Source organism: Manis pentadactyla, chromosome 10 (genome assembly GCF_030020395.1).
Source record: "Manis pentadactyla isolate mManPen7 chromosome 10, mManPen7.hap1, whole genome shotgun sequence".
Taxonomy (NCBI): domain Eukaryota; kingdom Metazoa; phylum Chordata; class Mammalia; order Pholidota; family Manidae; genus Manis; species Manis pentadactyla.
The window spans coordinates 49,977,469-49,997,850 of record NC_080028.1 but is presented as its reverse complement, the minus strand read 5'-3'; the positions used below and the strand labels follow the sequence as shown (position 1 = coordinate 49,997,850).

The 20,382-nt window shown below is 42.7% G+C and overlaps 1 protein-coding gene across 18 annotated transcripts in view; it reads left to right on the top strand.

Moving 5' to 3' along the window:
• R3HDM2 (R3H domain containing 2) overlaps positions 1-20,382 on the top strand; it is a 197,468-nt gene that overhangs the window by 163,543 nt on the left and 13,543 nt on the right. For 11 of the 18 annotated variants that reach the window (XM_036894828.2, XM_036894836.2, XM_036894829.2 and 8 more), the window contains 9 exons: positions 459-518; positions 1,082-1,222; positions 1,638-1,746; positions 4,477-4,572; positions 7,461-7,492; positions 7,591-7,644; positions 12,041-12,273; positions 14,139-14,296; positions 19,336-19,437. In XM_036894828.2, the coding sequence (XP_036750723.1) occupies positions 459-518; positions 1,082-1,222; positions 1,638-1,746; positions 4,477-4,572; positions 7,461-7,492; positions 7,591-7,644; positions 12,041-12,273; positions 14,139-14,296; positions 19,336-19,437 (985 nt within the window). The remainder of the gene's footprint in view (positions 1-458; positions 519-1,081; positions 1,223-1,637; positions 1,747-4,476; positions 4,573-7,460; positions 7,493-7,590; positions 7,645-12,040; positions 12,274-14,138; positions 14,297-19,335; positions 19,438-20,382) is intronic. The other 7 variants (XM_036894825.2, XM_036894824.2, XM_036894827.2 and 4 more) reach the window with 7 other exon arrangements.

Below are 20,382 nucleotides of genomic sequence, written 5' to 3'. Positions count from 1 at the left end.
TCTTTGAAAGAATACAGAAACAAGGAAATATGAAGGCTTAGGGTACAATTTAAAAGCACAGAAATGATTGATTTATACATAAGCTAAATCATATTGTTTAAAAATTCTATAAATAACCAGATGGAATGTAGACTATGATTAGATTTATAAGTATAAAGTATGTGTTTATATAATTATGGCTGGCAACAGAATTAGGTTTCTGATAAGGAAAACAAAGTACATGATTAGGAGGATCTGCAGAATGTATACTTGATTGTTTTTCTTTTTTAAAGTAATATAAGACAGGCCTGTAAGGCACAGCAGCCAAGGCAATTTTGGTCCACTGTTGTTGTTTGAATCTATCCCTCCCTTCAGTTTCTGTAGTGAGCAGGCTGTTTTTAATACTTGCTTTCAATGTCTGTGGGAGGGCTGCTTTTTGTTTTCTTTTGTTTTGTTTTGTTTTAATCTTTTCTAAACAGGGACAGAATGATGCTGCTAAAATTAGAACAGGAGATTCTGGAATTTATTAATGACAACAAGTAAGTTACTTGAATGAAACACATTTACAGGTGGGAGGGGACACTAGAAAGACATTTAGGTACTATTTTAGAATATCCTTCTTTCATCTGTCCTTTAAAATCTGAATTTTGATGTAATTACTGGGAACCAAAAAGTTGGGGAGAAGTTATCAGAATGGATTAAAAAGTTTATATGTGAAAACCAGGTGAGATTTTTAGGTTATTGCATAAAGTTGAGTTGAAAGGAATTTATAGCTTTTCAGCAGCTAGCCCTTGTGCCATATTTCATCATTCTTAAATTTCTCCTTTTTTTCTTTGTAGAATATCATCCAAGTAGGTGAGACCTAGGGCTTTAGAAGTAGTCTTGATGAGGATAGTGTGTCAGAATGATATACAAATTCTGTGGAATAAGAAGCCAAGAAACTTTTTTGGTTCCCACTGAGTAAATATCTGTCTTCCTTATAATGTGTCTGTTTCTCTTAAAAAATTCCCCCACATTAGACACTTGTAAGAAAAATTACAATATGCCATTATTGCTGTTGTTTGTCTTTATTTCACTTTTTTCCCCTGGGGCTTCCCTTCAGTAACCAGTTCAAGAAGTTCCCTCAGATGACCTCCTATCACCGGATGCTATTACACCGGGTAGCTGCCTATTTTGGGATGGACCACAATGTTGATCAAACTGGAAAAGCTGTCATCATCAACAAAACCAGTAACACAAGAATGTAAGGGAAGAAACCACCCAGATGGGAAAGACTTTCCCAGGATAGCCTCTGGGGTAGAGGAAGAAGGTGTAGGAACAAGATGTCTCTTTTCAGGGAGGGAACAGTGTGGGGTTATATTATCAATTCTTACTCTTTGCGTGGCCTTGGAAATAGATTAGAGGTGTGGTGTTGTGTGAAGATTGGCCTCTGCCTCTCTTCACCTTTACTGATAGGACAGGTATAACTTTAGAGGAAGACAAGTTAAAGATGTAAAAAGAACAGACCCTGAGGATTTCATTAAAACCTTCATGTGATTTTTTGGATGCCTGACTCCAGAAATCTCCTAAGTGGGAGTTGTGGAATTTAAGAGAACTAATCTGCTTCCTAACAAAGGGATATTTTTCCTCCTTTCCTTCCACATATCTCCTAATCCCAGCCCTGAACAGAGGTTCTCAGAACATATAAAGGATGAGAAGAATACAGAATTTCAACAGAGATTCATTCTCAAGAGAGATGATGCCAGTATGGACCGAGATGATAACCAGGTGAAGAATGGAAAGGGGTGGGCCTATAGAGAGATTGCAGTAAGAGAAACTGGGATGGGAGGAGAATTTTGTGGAATGGAGAAAACTCGAAATATCTTAGTATGGGAAATGTATTCAGCTCTACCGAGTTGGCTTTGGCTTAAGGTTGAGGACTGACCATACTTGTTGAGCTGAATGCCACCCTTTTACCCCAGAGAAACATGGTGCTGAGGTTTGCTGGGTTTTCTCATTTGGCCTGAAACTCCGTGATTCTGCCACTGTCTTCTAACTCCATGTCATTTGGGGATCAAGGTCCCTTCCTGCTTCAGCCTTGATTCAGATGGTGGCTTCATTCTTTTTTCTTTAATAGTTAGGGATTTCACTGGGACCACCAAAAGCTACTTTACCCTACTTCCACTCTTACCCTAGCTCAGGGCTAGCCTTGAACTGGCAAAGTTGTGATGTGATTTGCCCACTCAAAAGGTGTTTCTGATCCCTTTCTGCAACTCCTTACTCTTTTCCCAACTCCTTCAACCAAGGTGAGTGAGTTAATTTGACTTTTGGTATTGGGAACCTTAGGCAGTATCCCCTTTATCAGGCTTGTGGGAATAAGGACTAAACAGTCTGTCCCATCCCTTCATTTATTGGCCTGGTTGTTGCCTGACTTTTAGCCTACCCTTCAGATAGTAAGTGATTGTTTGGGGGTTCGTTTTCCTAGCCACATACAAGGTTTAGATCCAACCTGCTTCTGCTTGGCCTCTAAAGGAGTTTAGGTAGAGAATCAGGATTAAGATTTAAAGACCATGGGTGGGTAGAGCTGATGAGTCTTGTTAATTAATGATAACTATAATAGTATCTCATCAATAGAGTCATAATTAGTTTTTTGGGATATAGTATGGTCTTAAGACCAGGACCTTTCCTGCTTGCTACTTGAGTATTTGAGAGAGTCCCTTTGAGAGAAGTGCCATTATCTTTTGTGGACAAACTCACTGGGTCTGATTGAAAACAATGAAACATAAAAGACAAGTAAAATTTAAAAAACAAGAAAGAGCCTTTCCATCCTGATGCCCTTCTCTCCATTCTCCCAAAACCCTTTTTTCTGTGGATCAAGAATTATCCAGGCCTAGAGGCACATTGGGGCAGAATGGAATCTGTCCCTATTGTGAACTTTCCATCTCTCAGCTTCAGGCTTGATCTGTAATAGGGTAGGCTCTGTACTTTCTGTATGTGATACTAATAATAAACACAGTGATTGCTCTTTCATTGAGTGTTTCCCCTGAACTAGATTCTGTTCTATACCCATTATGTACATTATTTCTTTTAGTCCTCTCCACAGCCTATTGTAGATGGGGGTTATTACCCCCTCGTAAACTCTTAAATATGAGAAAACAGGCTAAGAGATGTTAAGTTGCTTGCCTGAAGTGACATTACTTAAAGGTGACAGAGTTGAGATTCTGTCTGACCTCAAAGCCTGTTTATTATGCCTTCTGCTCTGCCAGTGGTTCACCAGTGCTAGGGGCAGAGGACAAAAGTATGTTAGGTTCTGTGGCTTCCTGGAGTGGGATTTGTAAAAGGACATTTATTTAGCACAATTTAGGTTCTTAAGGCCAGTGAGAACTAAATCTAGCCAAAAGGTGATATTCCTAAAGTTACTCCAACTTCTGGAGGTAGGCGAAGACCAGGAAAAGGAGCCTAGAGCAGCAGTGCTCTTGGCCACTTCATTAGAAGCTTTCAAAGCCTCTGGATTGAAGGTCAGAATTTCCATAACCTGATGACATTCATGATGAGTTATCTCCCTCAGAGCTCCTTGCCTTCAAGAGCTGTGTGGAAACGGACACTGTAACACCCTGCTCAGGACAGTGCTCACAGCTCACAAGCCAAAAGGCAAAAAGACAATGATGGAGAGTTGGGTGATAGGGTAGTGCTCTATCTGCCCAGATAGAAGTGCTCATCTGCCCAGCCATCCCTTCTAGTCACCTCACTACATTTTTCAGAGAATGTAAGGTTCTCCATCTTCTGTTTTCGTCTTTCCCTTTTCTATCACTCTGTCTCTCCCCTCCCTTCACCATACCGTATTTGTCTGTTCCTTTCCCCGTCCATCCTTCGTTCTGTTCTGTTTCCATTTTCTTCTTTGTGTTGCTCTGTTCTCTTCTCTATTTCTGTAATTTCTCTTTCTTTCCCTCCCTCCAGTAGCTCTAATTAAGATGAGAAAAAGTGCTTAACTTTGAGTTTAGCTTCGCTTGGATTTCATTTCCAAAGCCCTCTGTCTTCAGGCCATGATGTTAATGACTAAAGAAGGGTAATGCCAGGTGCTAGTTCTGTAAAACTATTCTCTACATCTAACTCTGCTAAATACCTGCTTCATCTCCCTCTCTAGTTTCCTCCTATCCCTTGCTTTCCCTCCAAAGCAATGCTGTTTATTCCCTGGGTTACTCTCTTCATCCTTACTCATTGGAGAGTACCTGCTTACTACAAGGAAGCAACCCAGTCCTTATAAATAGTTGCTGTTCTTGATACTCCGGGTGGGGGGAGAGATGAAGAGGCCCCAGCCATCCAGAAAACCTTATCTCCCAAACTGCATGGTCAGATGTACCCAGTGAAACCTGTGCAACACTGGAAATTTTATTTCTTTTTTTTTTCCATTTTTTTGATGGCAACTATAAACTCTCCCGGTTTCTCTTCCTTGCTGGTGTGCAGTGAGCTTGCAGTACGAGGAGAACTTAACTAGCTTAATTCTGCTCATCGATCTAGATCAGAGTTCCATTGCAGGATGGAAGGAGGAGCAAGTCAATAGAAGAGAGAGAGGAGGAATATCAAAGGGTCCGAGAGAGAATATTTGCCCGAGAGGTAAGTGTAGCTTCTGAGAGTTGTCAGCCCATAGCTTTTAGCTCTTAATCTTTGGAACTGTGAATGGAATGAATCCTTCATAAATGTTTTGTTGTTTTTGTTGTTCTGTTCTGTTTTGTTTTGTTTTACCAACATCAGCCAGCCCCAGAGTTGAGCTCTAAAATTAAATGTGGCTTATTGGGAGCTGCAGATATTTATTTGTATTACTTCTAATGCATTGTGCTGTATGGCACACAAAGAGAACAAATGGAGTGGCTGAATTTGGTAGATATAATTAGACTGAAAATAGAAACTGTTTTGGCAGGGCTTATGGAAGGGCCCTGAATCTTGCCTGTCAACCCCTCTCCCTCTTACCCTCTTTCACTTCCATTCTCCATTTTAGGCATCTTTGCTTCTAAGTGGAAGATTTAGTGTCCACACGGCCTAAACATTCATCTCGTTTGGCTTTTTTAGGGTATACTGGTGATTGTTAGAGTACAGATCTGGCATCCATTCCAGAGCTCCATGTTGTGCCTGCATGGAGCATCACTCACTATTCCCTCTAGTCTCTAACTGAGTAGAAAGTCTCTTTCTTCCTGTACTCTTTTCTTGCTTCTTAGCATGGGACTGGCTCCATGGGCCAAAACGCGATATGAATCATTTTAGGCAACTTTATTCTTAAGAATTGTGGGCCATTTCAAATATACTTGGTGGCCCTTTACCTGGTGACCTTTGCCTACCAGACTGAAGAGAAGTATAGCAGAAATTGAGGAAAGGCTGTGGATAGACAAAAGGACTAGTCTTCAGAAAATAGAGGCTCCAGATTAGCTGCACCAGCTTTACAGCCAACTTAGCAAACAGGAGAAGAACCAGCCTCCCTTTATAGTCAAAGATGCCAGTATTAATCAGTATACTTACATGAACACTACTCTCCTCCCATTTCCTCATTCTCCCCTCCATCAGCAAGATAAAAAAACCTTTTCATCATCACCTAGTTCAGAAAAATACAGTCTCTTACTTCAAGAACACTGAACAAGAACTTGTCCCATTGTTCCTGGGGACCCAAGTGTTCTGAGGATCCTCACTGGGGACAGATACATGACAAACTTCTGGTCCAAAGTCCAAAGAGAAGGAATCTTCTTACCTTCTGTCTATATAAATAGACTTCCTTTCTGAGTCAAAAAAATCTGTCCTCCAAATTATCCAACCATATAACCCAAAGAGAGTTCTCTACCTTTACCTGCAAACCAGTTGGGTGGAATGAGAGGAGAGAGAGGTCTTTTATACATGCCTGTGACCGGTAGTGACGACCCCAAATAGTGGATAGAGCAGGTTGGTAGAAATAACTAACATTTGTGTAGTTCTTAAACTATCTTTCAGATACTCTTCTTAACACCTCTCATAAATTGACTTATTTAATCCTCACACTAGGCCTAGGAGGAGTGTTACACTCGTTTCCTCATTTTATAAATGAGAGACTGAAGCACAGAGAGGATAAGTAACCTAAGATTACACTGCTAGTTAGTGACAGACCTGGTGTTTGAATTCATGTCTGGCTCCAGAGTATATGCTCTTAACCCACAAAGTAAACCACCTCTTAATAGCTTGCTCTGCTCTGGGCAGTTTAGATTAAGAAATACCAGTGACATCATAGCATAGCCATCTGTAATGTGCACCTCTGCTTCACTGACACATGGAAAATGACTACCCCAGCATGCCAACCATTAGTAAAGCCACAGATAGTCTGAAAGCACAAGCAACTTGTAGTAGGGTGTTGGGACTAATGGTGAACATCACTGGAATATATATATCTGCAGCCATAACAGATCCAAGTTAGCTCTTCTCTCCTTTTTCCTCCTGATTTCTAGGCTTGCAAGCCTCTGCTAATATATATATATTCTTAGTTAAATCCTTGTGGATCAGTCACTTCAATTTCAGCACTTCTAACTCTTGTTATGGTAAAGGCATCAAGAATCTCACAAGGTTTAGACAAGGAAAATGGCCAGAGCCCACTATACTCCAAGACTGCCCTGTGGAGAGGAATCTAGCCAGTCACAGGATGCTGACATGTGAAGTTGAGAGTTGGGCTGGAGGTCAGGGAGAGGCAGGCCAGAAGGAAAGGGAAGTGGCGAGAAGGGTGCTCGGATGGAAATGCCCGCGGCCGCAGCCTTCTCTAGAGCCTGAACTGTGGGTCGAAGAGTGACCTGACAAAGCTCTGCCCTGTGCTGGCCACTCTGCTCAGCAGCCAGACACTCTTTGTGCCTTCTCCTAAGGCTTGGGAGCCAGCCTGTCATAATGCTCACACTTCACTCAGCTCAGTGGCTTTGTCAGGAAATGATCCCCAGGAGGAATGTTTCAGACTTTTAATTTTCTCATTTTTTCCAGGCTTTGAAAAGTACCTGCTTCCCCAATTTCTTACTCTCCTTGGGTCTCAGGTTAGAATGTCTTTCATTTTGGCCAGGGTAGAGGACAGAAATGGAATAGTCTGAGGATGATTTCCAAAGAACTAAATTTCTCTTGTCTCCTTTTTCCCTTCTTTTCAATACACTCTTTAGGACCAAGCACGCCAATAATATTATGCTCAACTTAATCAGAACAGAGAACATGTTTAGAGCTAAAAAGGGAAAAATAGTTAGGTTAATACTTTCGTCTCCTTCCTTTTCGTCCCCTACCTCTCTTTTTAAACACTCTGTGGGAAGGCTAAAAATGCCAGATGCTCTTTCACACTAAAGGTGAGAAGTCAGATTGGGTGTGTGGGTGTGGGTCATCCTGTCCCTGCTCCATCTCTCCCTGTTGGGGGGTGAGCTTGGTTTGAGGACCTTGGGTATTCATAGCATCACGGACACCCTTTTCGGTTTTGCCATGCTGTTTTCTTATAAGTTATTTTCCGTTTTCTCCCCTTCACCTAGACTGGCCAGAACGGATATCTAAATGACATCAGGTTAGTACCACTTAGCATGTTCCCTGCTTCTCATTGAGCTTTGTCAGTGAGGTCAATACAATCCTGTAATGATGCTTTTCTTTGATGTTAACCAACAGACTCTCCAAAGAAGCCTTTTCTTCTAGCTCTCACAAGAGAAGGCAGATTTTTAGGTACTCTGTGTAATCTATATCTCTTCTTGGTTTTTTTGTTTGTTTGTTTGTTTCTTAAATTTTATTTTGTTTTGCTGTAATCTTTTCAGCGGAGTAAGTTTGCTCCATGCATGGCTGCTTGTAGAATAATTCAACTTGTGGTTTTGGCAACACTGGATATATTGCCTTATTTTTTTTTTTTAATGGTTCCTGTTCAATGACTTTATTTTTATGGTTGCTAGTTTAAGTCCTGGATAGGTGGTGAAGGGGACCAAAGAGATATACCTGGGGTAGGTAACTGCTCTTCACAGAAGTTTGCTAGAACTGGGCATTTTTGGAGGATTTTACATGTGTTTATATTCAAGTTAATGCCACCCAGGACAAGCCCTGCACTTTGAATAGGCTTTCTATTTTGTTTTGAAGATGCCCATGTTGAACCTTCTTGTTTACAGATTTTGTTTGTTTGTTTGTTTTGAGAAAAAAAAGGTTTACTCTTCCATCATTTAAAAAAAATGGAATGGGTATCTTCTGGCTACCTTTTTTGGAATCTGTGAAAAGATGTGAAGTGCTTACCCCAATCCAGCATAGGGAATGTTAAACACACACATATATGAAAACAATTACAGACACCTCTATGTATTCTCTCTTTGGGGCAGCGTAATGTTTCAGATGACTGCAGGAAGAACTTGTCTGCCTTAGAATGGACTGAGAGCATGTCCTTGTGTGATCGTCCATGACTCTGTTGGTAAAACCTGCCTCATTAACTTCTCTATTTTCCACAAAGCAGTCAGGAGAATCTCCCTTCCATTTCAGTCTGTCAGTCCCACCCCAGAGGGTCATACAAGATGGTGGTGAGAGAATTACTACTTTGAGACCCTATCCTAGCACCAACTCTTTTTAAGTATATTCTTCTCCTTTTACCAATAGAAAAACTAAAAAGTTCAGAAAACCTAAATATTTAATGCTAGGATTCAGGTCTAACCCAAAGAGCTTCTCTCTTCCTGAATCCTAAACTTCATAGGTACTAACTCAGATAGGTTAGAGCCCTCCTTCCCAGTACTTCAGTTGTCCCTTCCTATTGTCCTTTCTGAGGCTAGTCAAACCACATGGAAATTGAGATAGCAAGATTTCCCATTCCTGGGATAGAGGATTTATCTCCTTTTCCATATCTGTGAACTCCTTTTCCAGACCATTCCAGCCTGGCGTCCAATTGCAAACCCCAGGCATAAAGGGCTCTGTATTATTGGTGGTGGTCCAGATGGACGGAGTCCCCATCTTAAAAAAAAAAATCCTATTCCATAATGTACACTTCAGGGACATTAATCATGCCAGAATACCTGTAATAAACAGGAGTTTTTAACTAACTTCTATGTGTGACTTAGTTTAAATGTGTGACTTAATGTACAGTGCTTTACAGTTGCCAAAATACATCATCTATCTGATTCAGTTCTCTCGATGTCCTGATAGTTTACATGTGAGAAAACAAAAGCAGAGAGATTTAAGTGACTAATCCAGATTTAAATGGCTGTTAGTGGCCAAACAGGAACTAATTTTTTGTCCAGTGTTGTTTTTTTCCACCAGACTATACCAGCTCTCTGCAAACATCATCCCTTCTTCTCTGAGTGGTTCTATTCAGAGCCCTAATTCATATTTAATGCTATGAATATGCCCTTGTTAGTATTGTAGAGAATCAAACTACATCAGACTGTGCAGATAATAACTTAAAGCATCTAGGGAGCCGTGCAGCCATCTCTTCTCCTGTTAAGCTGCTCCTTTCCAGACTGAGGTTTGATTAAAGATCTAGTCATCTAAATGTAGTTCTGTGGACTCTTAAGAGGGTAGCTGCTGCCTCTACGTGTTAGCAGCTGGCGTTCTCTAACTGCTTTATACATTCTTTCCCAAGTTGGTGAAACAAGTACCAGTATACCAGATTCCAATTACTGTGGTAACTTCCCAATTCTTTGAAAGATTCTACTCCACTGATGAGTAAGCCACAGTGAGGCTTTCTGGTATTTATTGCCACCTCCTCCACAGGCCTCTCTACTCACCCCCAGACCCAATAGAGTGGACTTTTCACCAGCACTAATTCTATTTGTAAAAACTAAGTCAATTCTGATTTCACAGGAGTGTGAAGTGTGAATGTTCTCTGTCCTCCCTGCTTCCCACACCCTCCTCCCCCATCTCTCCAACACACACACAATGCAATCCTGTTCTAAGAACTACATCAGAACTGAGTCTGGTAGCTTTCCCTAATTCCCTGCTTCTTGCTGGTGTTGAAAGACATGACTAGGGATTAGATTTAGTTATAGAGAGAAAACTGACCACTTTCCTGGCCAAGACTCAACATAGATTCTCTACTCTTAGAGGTCGAGTGTACTAATCCAGGTTGGTCAGAAGACCCTCAGAAAGTCCACATTTTGAGCACTTGGCCATCACTCATCACTAGCTTGGGGGAACTGTGTGAGTACACAAGCTTCCCAGGGTGTTTGCTTTAATGTTGACTCATCCACTGCCTACCTCTGCTAGAAAGAGAATGTCCTAATAGATAGCACAGTGTTTCTTTTAGGCATAAAAGGCCATCAGGACACACTGATGTACAGTGACTGTAATGGGGTGTGTGGCAGGGACTTATAATATGGGTGAATGTTGAAACAACAGTGTTGCTCATGTGAAACCTTCATAAGATTGTATATCAATGACACCTTAATTAAAAAAAAAAGCGGCCATCAGGGCTTGTCTTGCAAAATTTAGGCTCTAATGTCTAATGAACAGCCTGACCCATTGCCACTGCCATATCCCCTCACCACACAAACACACACCTTTATTGAGTCCTTTCAGTGGAGTTGCCTTTTTATTCATTGGGACACAGCTGTTGACTCTCACTTCAGGTCTGGCTCCGTTACTGGAGAATCCCTGATTTATGTTTCTTTGTTTCCCATTTTACTTTTGACATCCCCAAGAGAGAGGGGTAAAGTTTTGGGGAAACAGGAATATTTTCCAGTCCTCTAACTATATAGAAAGAATAATTGAGGTTATATATATATCTTCTTGGAATTCAGAGAATTGGCATGGCCCTAGCCAGCTATGCCAGTGTGTTCTTAGCCTACCATGATTGGCTTGGCAAAAAACTAAAATTGTGACCTTAGCATATATTTTACCCATTTTCCCTACAGTACTTTTGGAGCAGATAGTCTAATTAAAAAAGGTATTTTCTTTAATATTATACCCTTAATAAAAATACCTTTCTTTATTAGAAAAACTCTGAGCCTAGTGTCTTTGCAGCTGAGGAGATTGGCATGGGGTTTTCTGTTCGCTTTAGGTGGAATGGTGGCAAAAGGAAGGGAGCCCAAGCTATTGTAGTTTTTGCTCAGTTACTCCCCAGTATACCTACCAAAATATTTGTAATTGTTGTCATTTGGTTTTCTTAGGTTGCCAGTTGTGGGGTGGGGGTTGTGAAAGGGAATCCCTAGTTCTTGGTTGCTGATTGAAGAAGCAGTTAATAGTCCCATGAGATGTAGGGTTTTCAGGTCAGCTCTGTCTTGAGGAGTATAGCTGCTTATAGTCACAGGCAGTGCTTATAGCACCAGCATAACGCTGACGTTTCCAGAGCAGAATAAGAGAGGGTGAATCCCTTTTCTCAATAGCCTTGTGCCTTGCCAGGGCAATAGGGTTATTAATATGGAGGCAACTTAATATGGACACAGTCGTCCCCTGCTCCTTGCCATCCTAGTCCCAAAGGCATGTTTGCTTGATCACGCTGAGAACTTAGCCCTTAGAGAACCTGTAACCAGTTGTTCCCAGATACCAACACAGAACTTGCACAAAACAGGTTTGGTCAATTCCAGACTCTCAGATTGAGTTTTCCAGAGTGCCTCTTTAGTACACTGTACTTATCTTTCCATCCCTGGAAACGTGGCCATAAATAGTACCTCTGCTAGCTTAGACATGTGTGTTACATGGAAGACCTATTGTGGGATTTATCCATGTCATTGGCACTCCTGCCTTGTAGTAACTTCTGGAGTCCTTTTGTTTTGAGAACTCCCAGAAGGAGCTGGTATCCCTTTGCTCCCCACTATTTCCTGCATGTATGGGATTCCTCATGGGTGGGAGAAGAGACCACAGCCAATCTCAGCATCATGTATGTGGTTTCCCGTCCACCTCTGGTCTGATGTATTGCATTAGTAGCCAGTGTACTGTCTTCCAGACTGCCTCTGTGCTCTTTGTTACTGTACTGATTCTTGTTCTGTCTGTTCCCAGCAAGTCTTGATTGGCCAGCCAACTAACAAGAAGTCAGTGTCCATCCTCCTCTCAAACTTTCACCCCTTCTTAGTTATTGGAAGATTAGAAATGAACTCTCTCCCAGCCCTTCTGCTGAAGTGGTAGTTGGGGGGTGCTCTGACCCCTGTGGTCTCTGCAGGGGGAACCGTGAGGGGCTGAGCCGCACCTCAAGCAGCCGCCAGAGCAGCACAGACAGCGAACTCAAATCCCTGGAGCCACGGCCTTGGAGCAGCACAGACTCTGATGGCTCTGTCCGAAGCATGCGGCCCCCTGTCACCAAAGCCAGCAGCTTCAGTGGGATCTCCATCCTCACCCGGGGTGACAGCATTGGGAGCAGTAAAGGTGGCAGTGCGGGAAGGACCTCCAGGCCAGGTACTTCAGCCTCTCTCCTTCTAGGCCATGCCCCATTACTTCTCCCTTGATTCTGGAAAACATCACTGACAGCAGTTTTAACGAGACGCTTGTCCCATTATAGTGTCCTAGAACCTAACACAGCCAAGCGAGGAGCAATTTGCTTGCTTGGGTCCACTGTCCTTTGAGCACCCTCTCTGATTTTCTTTCAAATCTTCTTTCCTAATTGGCAAAAACCAGTTGAGATGAGAGTAGTTTATCTGATTTCTGACTGAGGCGGGACACACAATCAGCCTTGGTTTAGGTCATATACTGTGGTAGCTGCTCTCATTCTGTGGCCTCTAAGATTATAAAGAGAGCTTGTAGAGCAGCGGGAGCCCTTAGAATTTAGCTGTTTGTAATTAATTGGTAGCAGCAAATAGCTAGAAATTTGAGAGATACTGTTGCAGCTGCTCTTCTGGAACCTAGTTACTGAAAGGGAACTTAGGTTCCAGTCTCCAGCTCTCCTGACCTGCTGTGTGATCTTCTCCATCTATTCCTGTTGCACTATTAGCAGAAAGGTATTTAGGTCTTTATACCCAGTCAGCCTCTTTCACCATCCTCCCTCTGAAGAATTGCTTAACTTTTACCCCAGAAGTTCTGTAGGTCTTGTTCTTAGGAGACATCAGTAGTGGTAAAGATTTTTCCTCTTATTGTTAGGTCCCTGCTGCCCTTCTCTGTTACCTCCTTTGTAACCCCACTGCCTCTGCCTTTATCCAGGCCTTTATCTTCTTTATTTAATTATGACACTAGCCCCCAAGCTGGTTTCCCTGCTCCATCCTAAGGCCTTTTTGACCCAGTTTACCCATCTAAAAAATAGATCTAATCACATCAGTCCTCTTTTAAAAACGTTCATGTTTCGACATTCCCTGCATAATAATCCAAATTACTTAGTACAGCATAACTTCCTGACCAGTTTGCCATCTCGGTCTCATTTCCAAGTATTCGTCCTCCTCTGAGCCTCCAAGCTATTTCTTGAATAAGGCATTAGTTTTGTCCCCTCTCAGTCTGACAACCTTCTGTTTATCCTCCAAACCCATGTTTCCTTCTACTTTCTCTGCAAATCCTTCCCTCTAACTCTTTCAGGAGTTACTGCTTCCTGATCTTTGCTTTCATACCTGGTTCATATCACTGATGCAGCTCTTAACCCTTACCAGGTTGTGATTGTGTGGATGTCCATCTGCCGTCATAAGATCCTGTGCTGCTAAAGGGCAAGGACTGTGTTCCCTTTGCCTTTGTGTCCTTATTAGTTCATTAGACCATGCCTGGCACATAGTAGATACTCAGTAAAAGTATTTTGTGTGAATGCTTGCATGATTTTGAAAGCCTGGAAATGGGGAAAATAGCTAGATGAAGGTTGTATGTGAATGTGTACACAGGCAAGTGTGTGGAGAGGCAAAGTTGCTTTCTCAGCAACTCTGAGATGTTGCAAGTTGAGAAGAAATCAACAAGAAGACAGGTCTCCTGAGGGACGAGGAATCTGTACCTTTCCAGAAAGCAAACATTCATGTTTCAGCTGTTTAATCAAGGTGGAGAGATTTTAGGCAATTCAGAGGAGGTGCCTCAGCAGGCTCACAGTTTGTTCATTTCCCAAACCAAACTTTGAAAGCCAAGTTGGTTACTGTCCCTGGGGAGCAGAAACCTGCTAAGATGAGGTCTCCTATCACCAGGGAAGCAGAAATGCATCTGTGCACAATCATGGATCTTCCCATGACAGTAGGGGAAGGTACAGAAGGCAGGTGAGGAGACACAGTGGGGAAAGTGTAGAGCCCTGCACTGGGCCCTCCACAGGTGGTATGTTTGTGGTTTGCACCTACAGCTCTTGGTGGGTCTCCTCTTTGCCTTAGGTATGGCGATAGGTGCCCCAGAAGTGTGCAACCAAGTCACCTCATCCCAGTCCATCCGGGGCCTTCTCCCTTGTACAGCCCAGCAGCAGCAGCAGCTTCCTGCTCTCCCACCCACGCCTCAGCAGCAGCCACCCTTGAATAATCACATGATCTCACAGGTGAGTCACCACTCAGTGCCAGAGCCCCCTCCATTCTGAGCCAGGCAAGCCCTGGAAGTAGTCGTGTCTCTTGTACTGTGGGTGGCAGGAAGATCTGTATTTGGAGCCACTCCCCACTTTCACCCTCCCCCCATTTCCCAGTTGTTGATGTGGTGAGAGAAGAGTAAGGATGAAGGTCTGACCCAAGTATTCCTAGTCAGCCTGGGTGTTCCTGCTTTATATCTCTTCCTCTTCTGCCTGAGAATTGTCAGTGGGATGTTTTACTTCATTCCCCATTTCTGCTGTAGCCTGTCTCCCCCTGTGTCCTGTGTAACTAGCAAGGTGATTTTGCTCACTATAGCCATATACAGAGCTTGAAAACATCACAGCTCCCCAGCTCCGACCATCGTCTCACTGACTGTTAATCCATAGACACATATTTATGTGTTGGTGTTTGGGGGCGAAGGAAATAACATTTCACTCAGGACCCCTGCCATACATACACCATGAGGCATAACTCCCACCTCCCCCAGGGTTGCATTTGTTTCCATGCCATAAAAGAGCTCTCTCTTTCTTCTTCTGTTGCTGGACTGGTAGATGTTGGTACCAGCTAGGGTTTGAGTGAAGTTTTCCTTCTGTGGAGACCAACCAAGTCATCAGATGAATCAGATCCTATTCTAAACTGGAACCTCAGTGTTCCAGGTTTAAAAGTCTCCTTTAAAAAGGGTCAATACTCTAAGGAGAGCTGCACTGAGATCTTCATTTACTCTGGTCTATGAATAGAGCTTCTAGTGTGTGAATAGAACCCATCCTTTATCCTGGAGGGCATCCTGGTGGTCAGGAACATGGTAGGTCTGTACTCTTTTCTGAGGCCGTTAATTTTCTCAGTCCACCTCCCTTGCTCCCTCCGCCTGCTTAGTCCAGCTTGGCCTCAGATATCTCTTCCACAGGTACAAGGAGCAAGTCCCTAGCACTAATGCCCCAGGAACCAGAAACTAGAGTGGGAAGACCCCACAGTAGCCCAGTACTACCCCATCCAAACATTGTAAAATAAAACTAAAAGAACAATGAAGAGCTAGGAAACTTTACTTTATTATTATTAAAGTATCGTTGATGCTTTACATCTTAATGTAACCCACATGCAGATCATTCTAGTCTTTCATCTTAGTCCCTAAGTCAGTTTCCCTGTAGTCCTGGCTTACTTTCTTGTTCTACAACCATCTGCCTCAATCTTACAAGTGTATCTCGCTCCATACTGAAGCATAGCACATGTGTATGCTTTCCCTGTCTGTGTCCTAATTCAGACCTTCAAGCGGGTAAACTCTGTGCTGCTCACCCTCTGGCTATCTCCCCTATGTGTCTGTGTGTGTCTCACTTTTCTAAGATCCCAGTATTTTTGTGAGTTTTCTAAAATGTGTATTTTAACACAGCCTTGCTCCCTTTTCTACCTTTTAGTCTTCCCTTTGTCTCTTCCTTCCATCCAATGTAGAAACAGGCAGCAAGAGTGGGAGGAGAATAAAAAGATAAGTAGAGAGAATAACCATTTGGGACTGAAAAATTTTTAGAATATCTAGGTGACTGGCCCTCAATCCCAAATTTTTGCTCAGATTCTGTCCCTGCTTTTGGATCATGAGGGTCAGTAGTCGGTCATAGGCATTGATTGATCTCCTGCAGGGTTTCCGATGCAAGGGTGGAATCTCATAGATTGGAGACAGGAGAGCATTATTTGGTACAGAGATCTCTGTTCCCTCAGAAATTTATTCTTAAGGTTAATCAGACTCCAAACCAAAAAATCTTAAGGTTCAGTTTTGGTGTCCATGAAGCACTTACAGCAGCTGCTGATATTATGCCATCACCAGCCCACTAAATATAGCACCTTTTTCTCCTCCTCTCCATTTTTTTCTCCCCCTCTCTTTATCCTTTCCTCTTCCTACTGTTTTTTGTCTTTTTTTTTCTTTATCTTTCTCTCTGTCTTTGAATGCTGGTGGCTCTCTGTACTCAAGTTACTGAGCCCCAGGGTAGGTACTGTTCAGTTTCTCAAATAGTACTTAACAGTGCAGAATGAAGGAAGTGACTACACACACACATACTGTGTGCCTTCCCTAAAGGTTTTTCTTTCAAAGAAATACTTAGAAAGGTAGTCACCTTTAGCTCTGTAGCAAGAAGCATTTGTCCCAGGCCTTGTGAAAGTGCTGGCCACATGATGCTCTTCCCATCTTGGCAGGCCTCTATCAGAGCAGGCCTCCCTATCATACATCAACAGAATATGTAAAACCAGGAATTACTTAAAGTGGGCGGTGGGGGGGGTGCTTTTTAGAGCCCTCTGAGACCATCTCCTGGGGTCCAGTCAGGCATCCAGGGCCAATGATCTAAACCCAGAAGTCACCAGCAGGTGGCAGTCACATACCTCAAACCCAGTCTTTGATTTCCACATAGTTTTTTCAGAAGTTTCCTTGTTCTGGAGTTTGAGAGTGTTCAAGAGAGATCTATAGCTGAGGGTAGTGGTGGAACAACTATAAAATAGCACTGAGATGCTTTCCTCTGCCACTACTGTTCCTTAGTCAAGAGGGGCCCAAGTGAGGCATTGTTTCCTCTCTATTCACTTGTTGCTCAGAATTCAGTGTAAGGAGAACAGGCAGATTTGTTTTACTACTTCACTGTGCCTGTGGCCACCCCTTTCTGAAGCACAACAGACACTTCCCCAGTAGAAAGAAGAGGATTAAGAATAAATGGGTTTAAAACCCACCAGCACAAGTAGCTCATGCTGAGTATCTTGTCTGCAGTTACATTCGGAATGTCACTGGCTTATAGAAAATAGGCATGCTGGGGGAGCCAAGGGCTTGTTTTCAAGGCAACAGCAGTGTCTCTCTCAGATCACAGTGTATTCTCAATAACTTTTTCCTAACCAAGGAAATCTTATTTAATCATATTTAATCCAGATATCAGGAGTATCCTCCATTTGGGTGGGGGTGGGGGGGTTCTGACTTCTGGATCCTGCATTCAAAACTGTTAGTCCTCTCTGTGAGTCTCCCTAGAGACACATGGCAGGACAGGACACTGATACCTTGGTCCCCACACCTCTTAATATTCTAAATTTGGAAGGAGGTAGAATGATGATACAAATAGAAAGATGTCTGTGTGATTCTGTCTGGCTTCTTCCTCCCCCTCCCTATGCTAGAGTGGACTTGAAAAAACATATATGTCAGGCAGAACTAGGTTCCTACTGCAGCTCACCCACATTATCTGTGTGATCCTGGATGTGTGTTTTAATTTCTCTGAGCCTTACTATCTTAACTGTAAATACAAGTTGCCATATCTCCTTGTAGGATTGTTGTGAGGTTGAAATGAGACAATGTATATAAATGAGGTGCGGTATAGAAATCTCTTTTCCCCTCTCTTCCTACTTCTCTCCTTTTCCCATGCTTCCTACCACCAGGGGCTGTGAGTGGAGGAGAACTGATGAGGTGATTGAAACAGCTGGAGGAGAAGAAGAGAGAGGAAAAAATAACTCTACATTAATTGATTTAGAACAAACCATATTCCTAATAAACAAATTCACCTACTAGAGGCTATTGAAAGGCTTGCAGGGACAAGCTAAGCTAAAACTGGGTTGTTTCTGTTTTATTCCTAAGTGCCTCCCTGTTTGCTTATGGGGGGCATTTTTCATACTACACTCCCAGCCTGGAGGAGCACAAAACAGTCATGGAGCAGGAGGTACTAGCCAGAACAGGCATGAACAAGCTTTTTTTTCCTTCTCTGCCCTTGAAAGGGACAATCCTTGTGAATGAGCACTTTCTCCAGGAGAGCTATGGTGTGAAACAGGAGCATGGCAAGAAAAGCTGAACCAGACCCTGGATGGACCTTCCTACAGAAGCAGGAATCCCTTGTCAAGTGGGCATTTGAGGAGGGTTCTGGTCTTGTTCCCCAGGAATCATGTGTCAAAAAAATGTTTTTAGAAGCCACAGGGCATAAATCTGCAAAAAAGTAAAAAGCTAACCTTTTCAAAGAATATTGCTTCTCTCTCACTTACCAACTTTACATTTCCCTGTATGGCCCCGGAAGATGACTGGTTAGCCAGAGACGGGTGAGATTCCTCAAGGGAGGAACAACCTAAGACAGGCACAGTCGCAGGGGGGCCATCAGGTGAGAAATTGGGGATCAACAGAGGTGAGGCTTAGAACCTCACCCCCCCCGTTTTGAGAGAAATCTTCTGCATCCATGGATGTTTTGTTGCCCTTGTCTAGCTTGGAGTAATACTTAGTCTATAGGCACACACCTGATCATCTACATTTGCCCTCTTACAGCACTAAACTATGTTTTCTACCTTTATCTTGCATCTACCTACCACTTCAGCATTTTATTAAAAATAATAATAATAATAATAATAAGGGAGAAATGTGGTATTCACATATAAATCAAGTATAAAAATCAAACGAATAATCATAATTGACCTGATTGTTTATAGTTCATGATGTGTGATCAAAACCGAAAGTTTCTGTGATGACTGCCCTTGCACTATTCACCATGTAAGAACTTATTCACTATGTAAGAACTTGTTCACCATGTAAAAACTTGTTCGTTATGCTTCAGAAGATTGGAGACTGTTGAGAATTAGGCTTGGGGTTGATTAATGATTGTGCATTGAGTCCCCTATACAGAATTTTATTGTTGTTAACAACCATATGATCAATAAATATGAGAGGTGCCCTCAAAAAAAAAAAAATGCTTTGAGAAAAGCTGTGTCTGGACTCAGGCAGCAGGCCCTGGCTCTGAGAGTCCTAGGATTGCTCATAACAGCTGCAGAGTTCTGAGTGACTAATGGGGCAGGGTGTATGCTGGGTCCGTCCTAGTAAGAGCAATTGACTGTCAGAGATGATTGGAAAACCACAAACTGTCCTGAGCTTGGTCTCCAGCCTGCTCAGCAACCTTGCTATTCATGTGAATTTCTTTTATGACTAACCTTTTTCCTTTCCTTTCCCTCCCCATCTGTGTTCCCCTGACCTCTCCTTATACTTCCTGTTTCTCTTCCCTTTTCCACCTGCCTCTCCACTGGTCCACAGCCAGTCCCGGCTCTACAGCCCTCTCCGCAGCCTGTTCAGTTCTCTCCAGGCTCCTGTCCCCAAGTCCTTCTGCCGGTCTCTCCGCCCCAGCAGTACAACATGGTATAAATTCTATTCCCCCTTCTTGTCTTGTCCGTGTGTGGCTTGTACCTGTGGGTGTGTCTGAGTCAGTCTGTGTCAGTCTTGCAAAGCAGTTGTACTTTTTGGAGAGCCATGTTAAAAGGTATGTTTCTTCTTGAGAGGCCAGCACAGGTGGAACCTACTCCATTCTAGTGACTGGTGATCAAAGGATGCCTAAATGTAAGACAGAAAGGGTCACTGAGTTCCCCTGAGATTCAGATTGGGGAACAAAATTGTATGTTGATCTAACCTGGGCTCTCCTTATCTCTCTGCTGTGTGCATCCTTCATATCATCTGCTCCCTGGACATGTCTGAGGAACCCAGAATGGTTCTGTACAGAATGGTTCTCTCTCATTTCCTTTAAAAATAAAAACACAATTGCAGATATCTCTGGTACAACTGGTAAAAACTGTTCCACTAGTCTTACCGTCTTACCGTGTTATTTACATAAAAAACCCTCTTCTATATAGCACATGTTGTTTAAATTGATTGTACCCTAACTACAAATCCTTTGAAGATCTGGTTTGCCTATGTAGGTGATAACATCTATTGTGGTTATAGGAGCCATGATTTTTTTAAATTGTTGATTTTGCCTGTCTGCTTTTCACTAGACTCCCCTCTTTACTCCCACCTCTTACCTAAAAATTCTGAAAGTTCCTGATATATGGACCTCAAAATAATCTGTAGTGCAATCCTCTTTTCATCTATTCCTACCCACTCAGGTAGCAAAATAGCTATCTTGAAGATCAGGTCCCTGAAAATGAATGAAACCACAGGAAAGCATTGTCTTTTGTTTCGCTAGTTTCTTTACAAAAGAACTTCTGCTGTGTGTGTGTGTGTGTGTGTGTGTGTGTGTGTCACTGTCCAGGCTCTCTGCGTGCGTGTGTGTGTGTGTGTGTGTGTGTGTGTGTGTGTGTGTGTGTCACT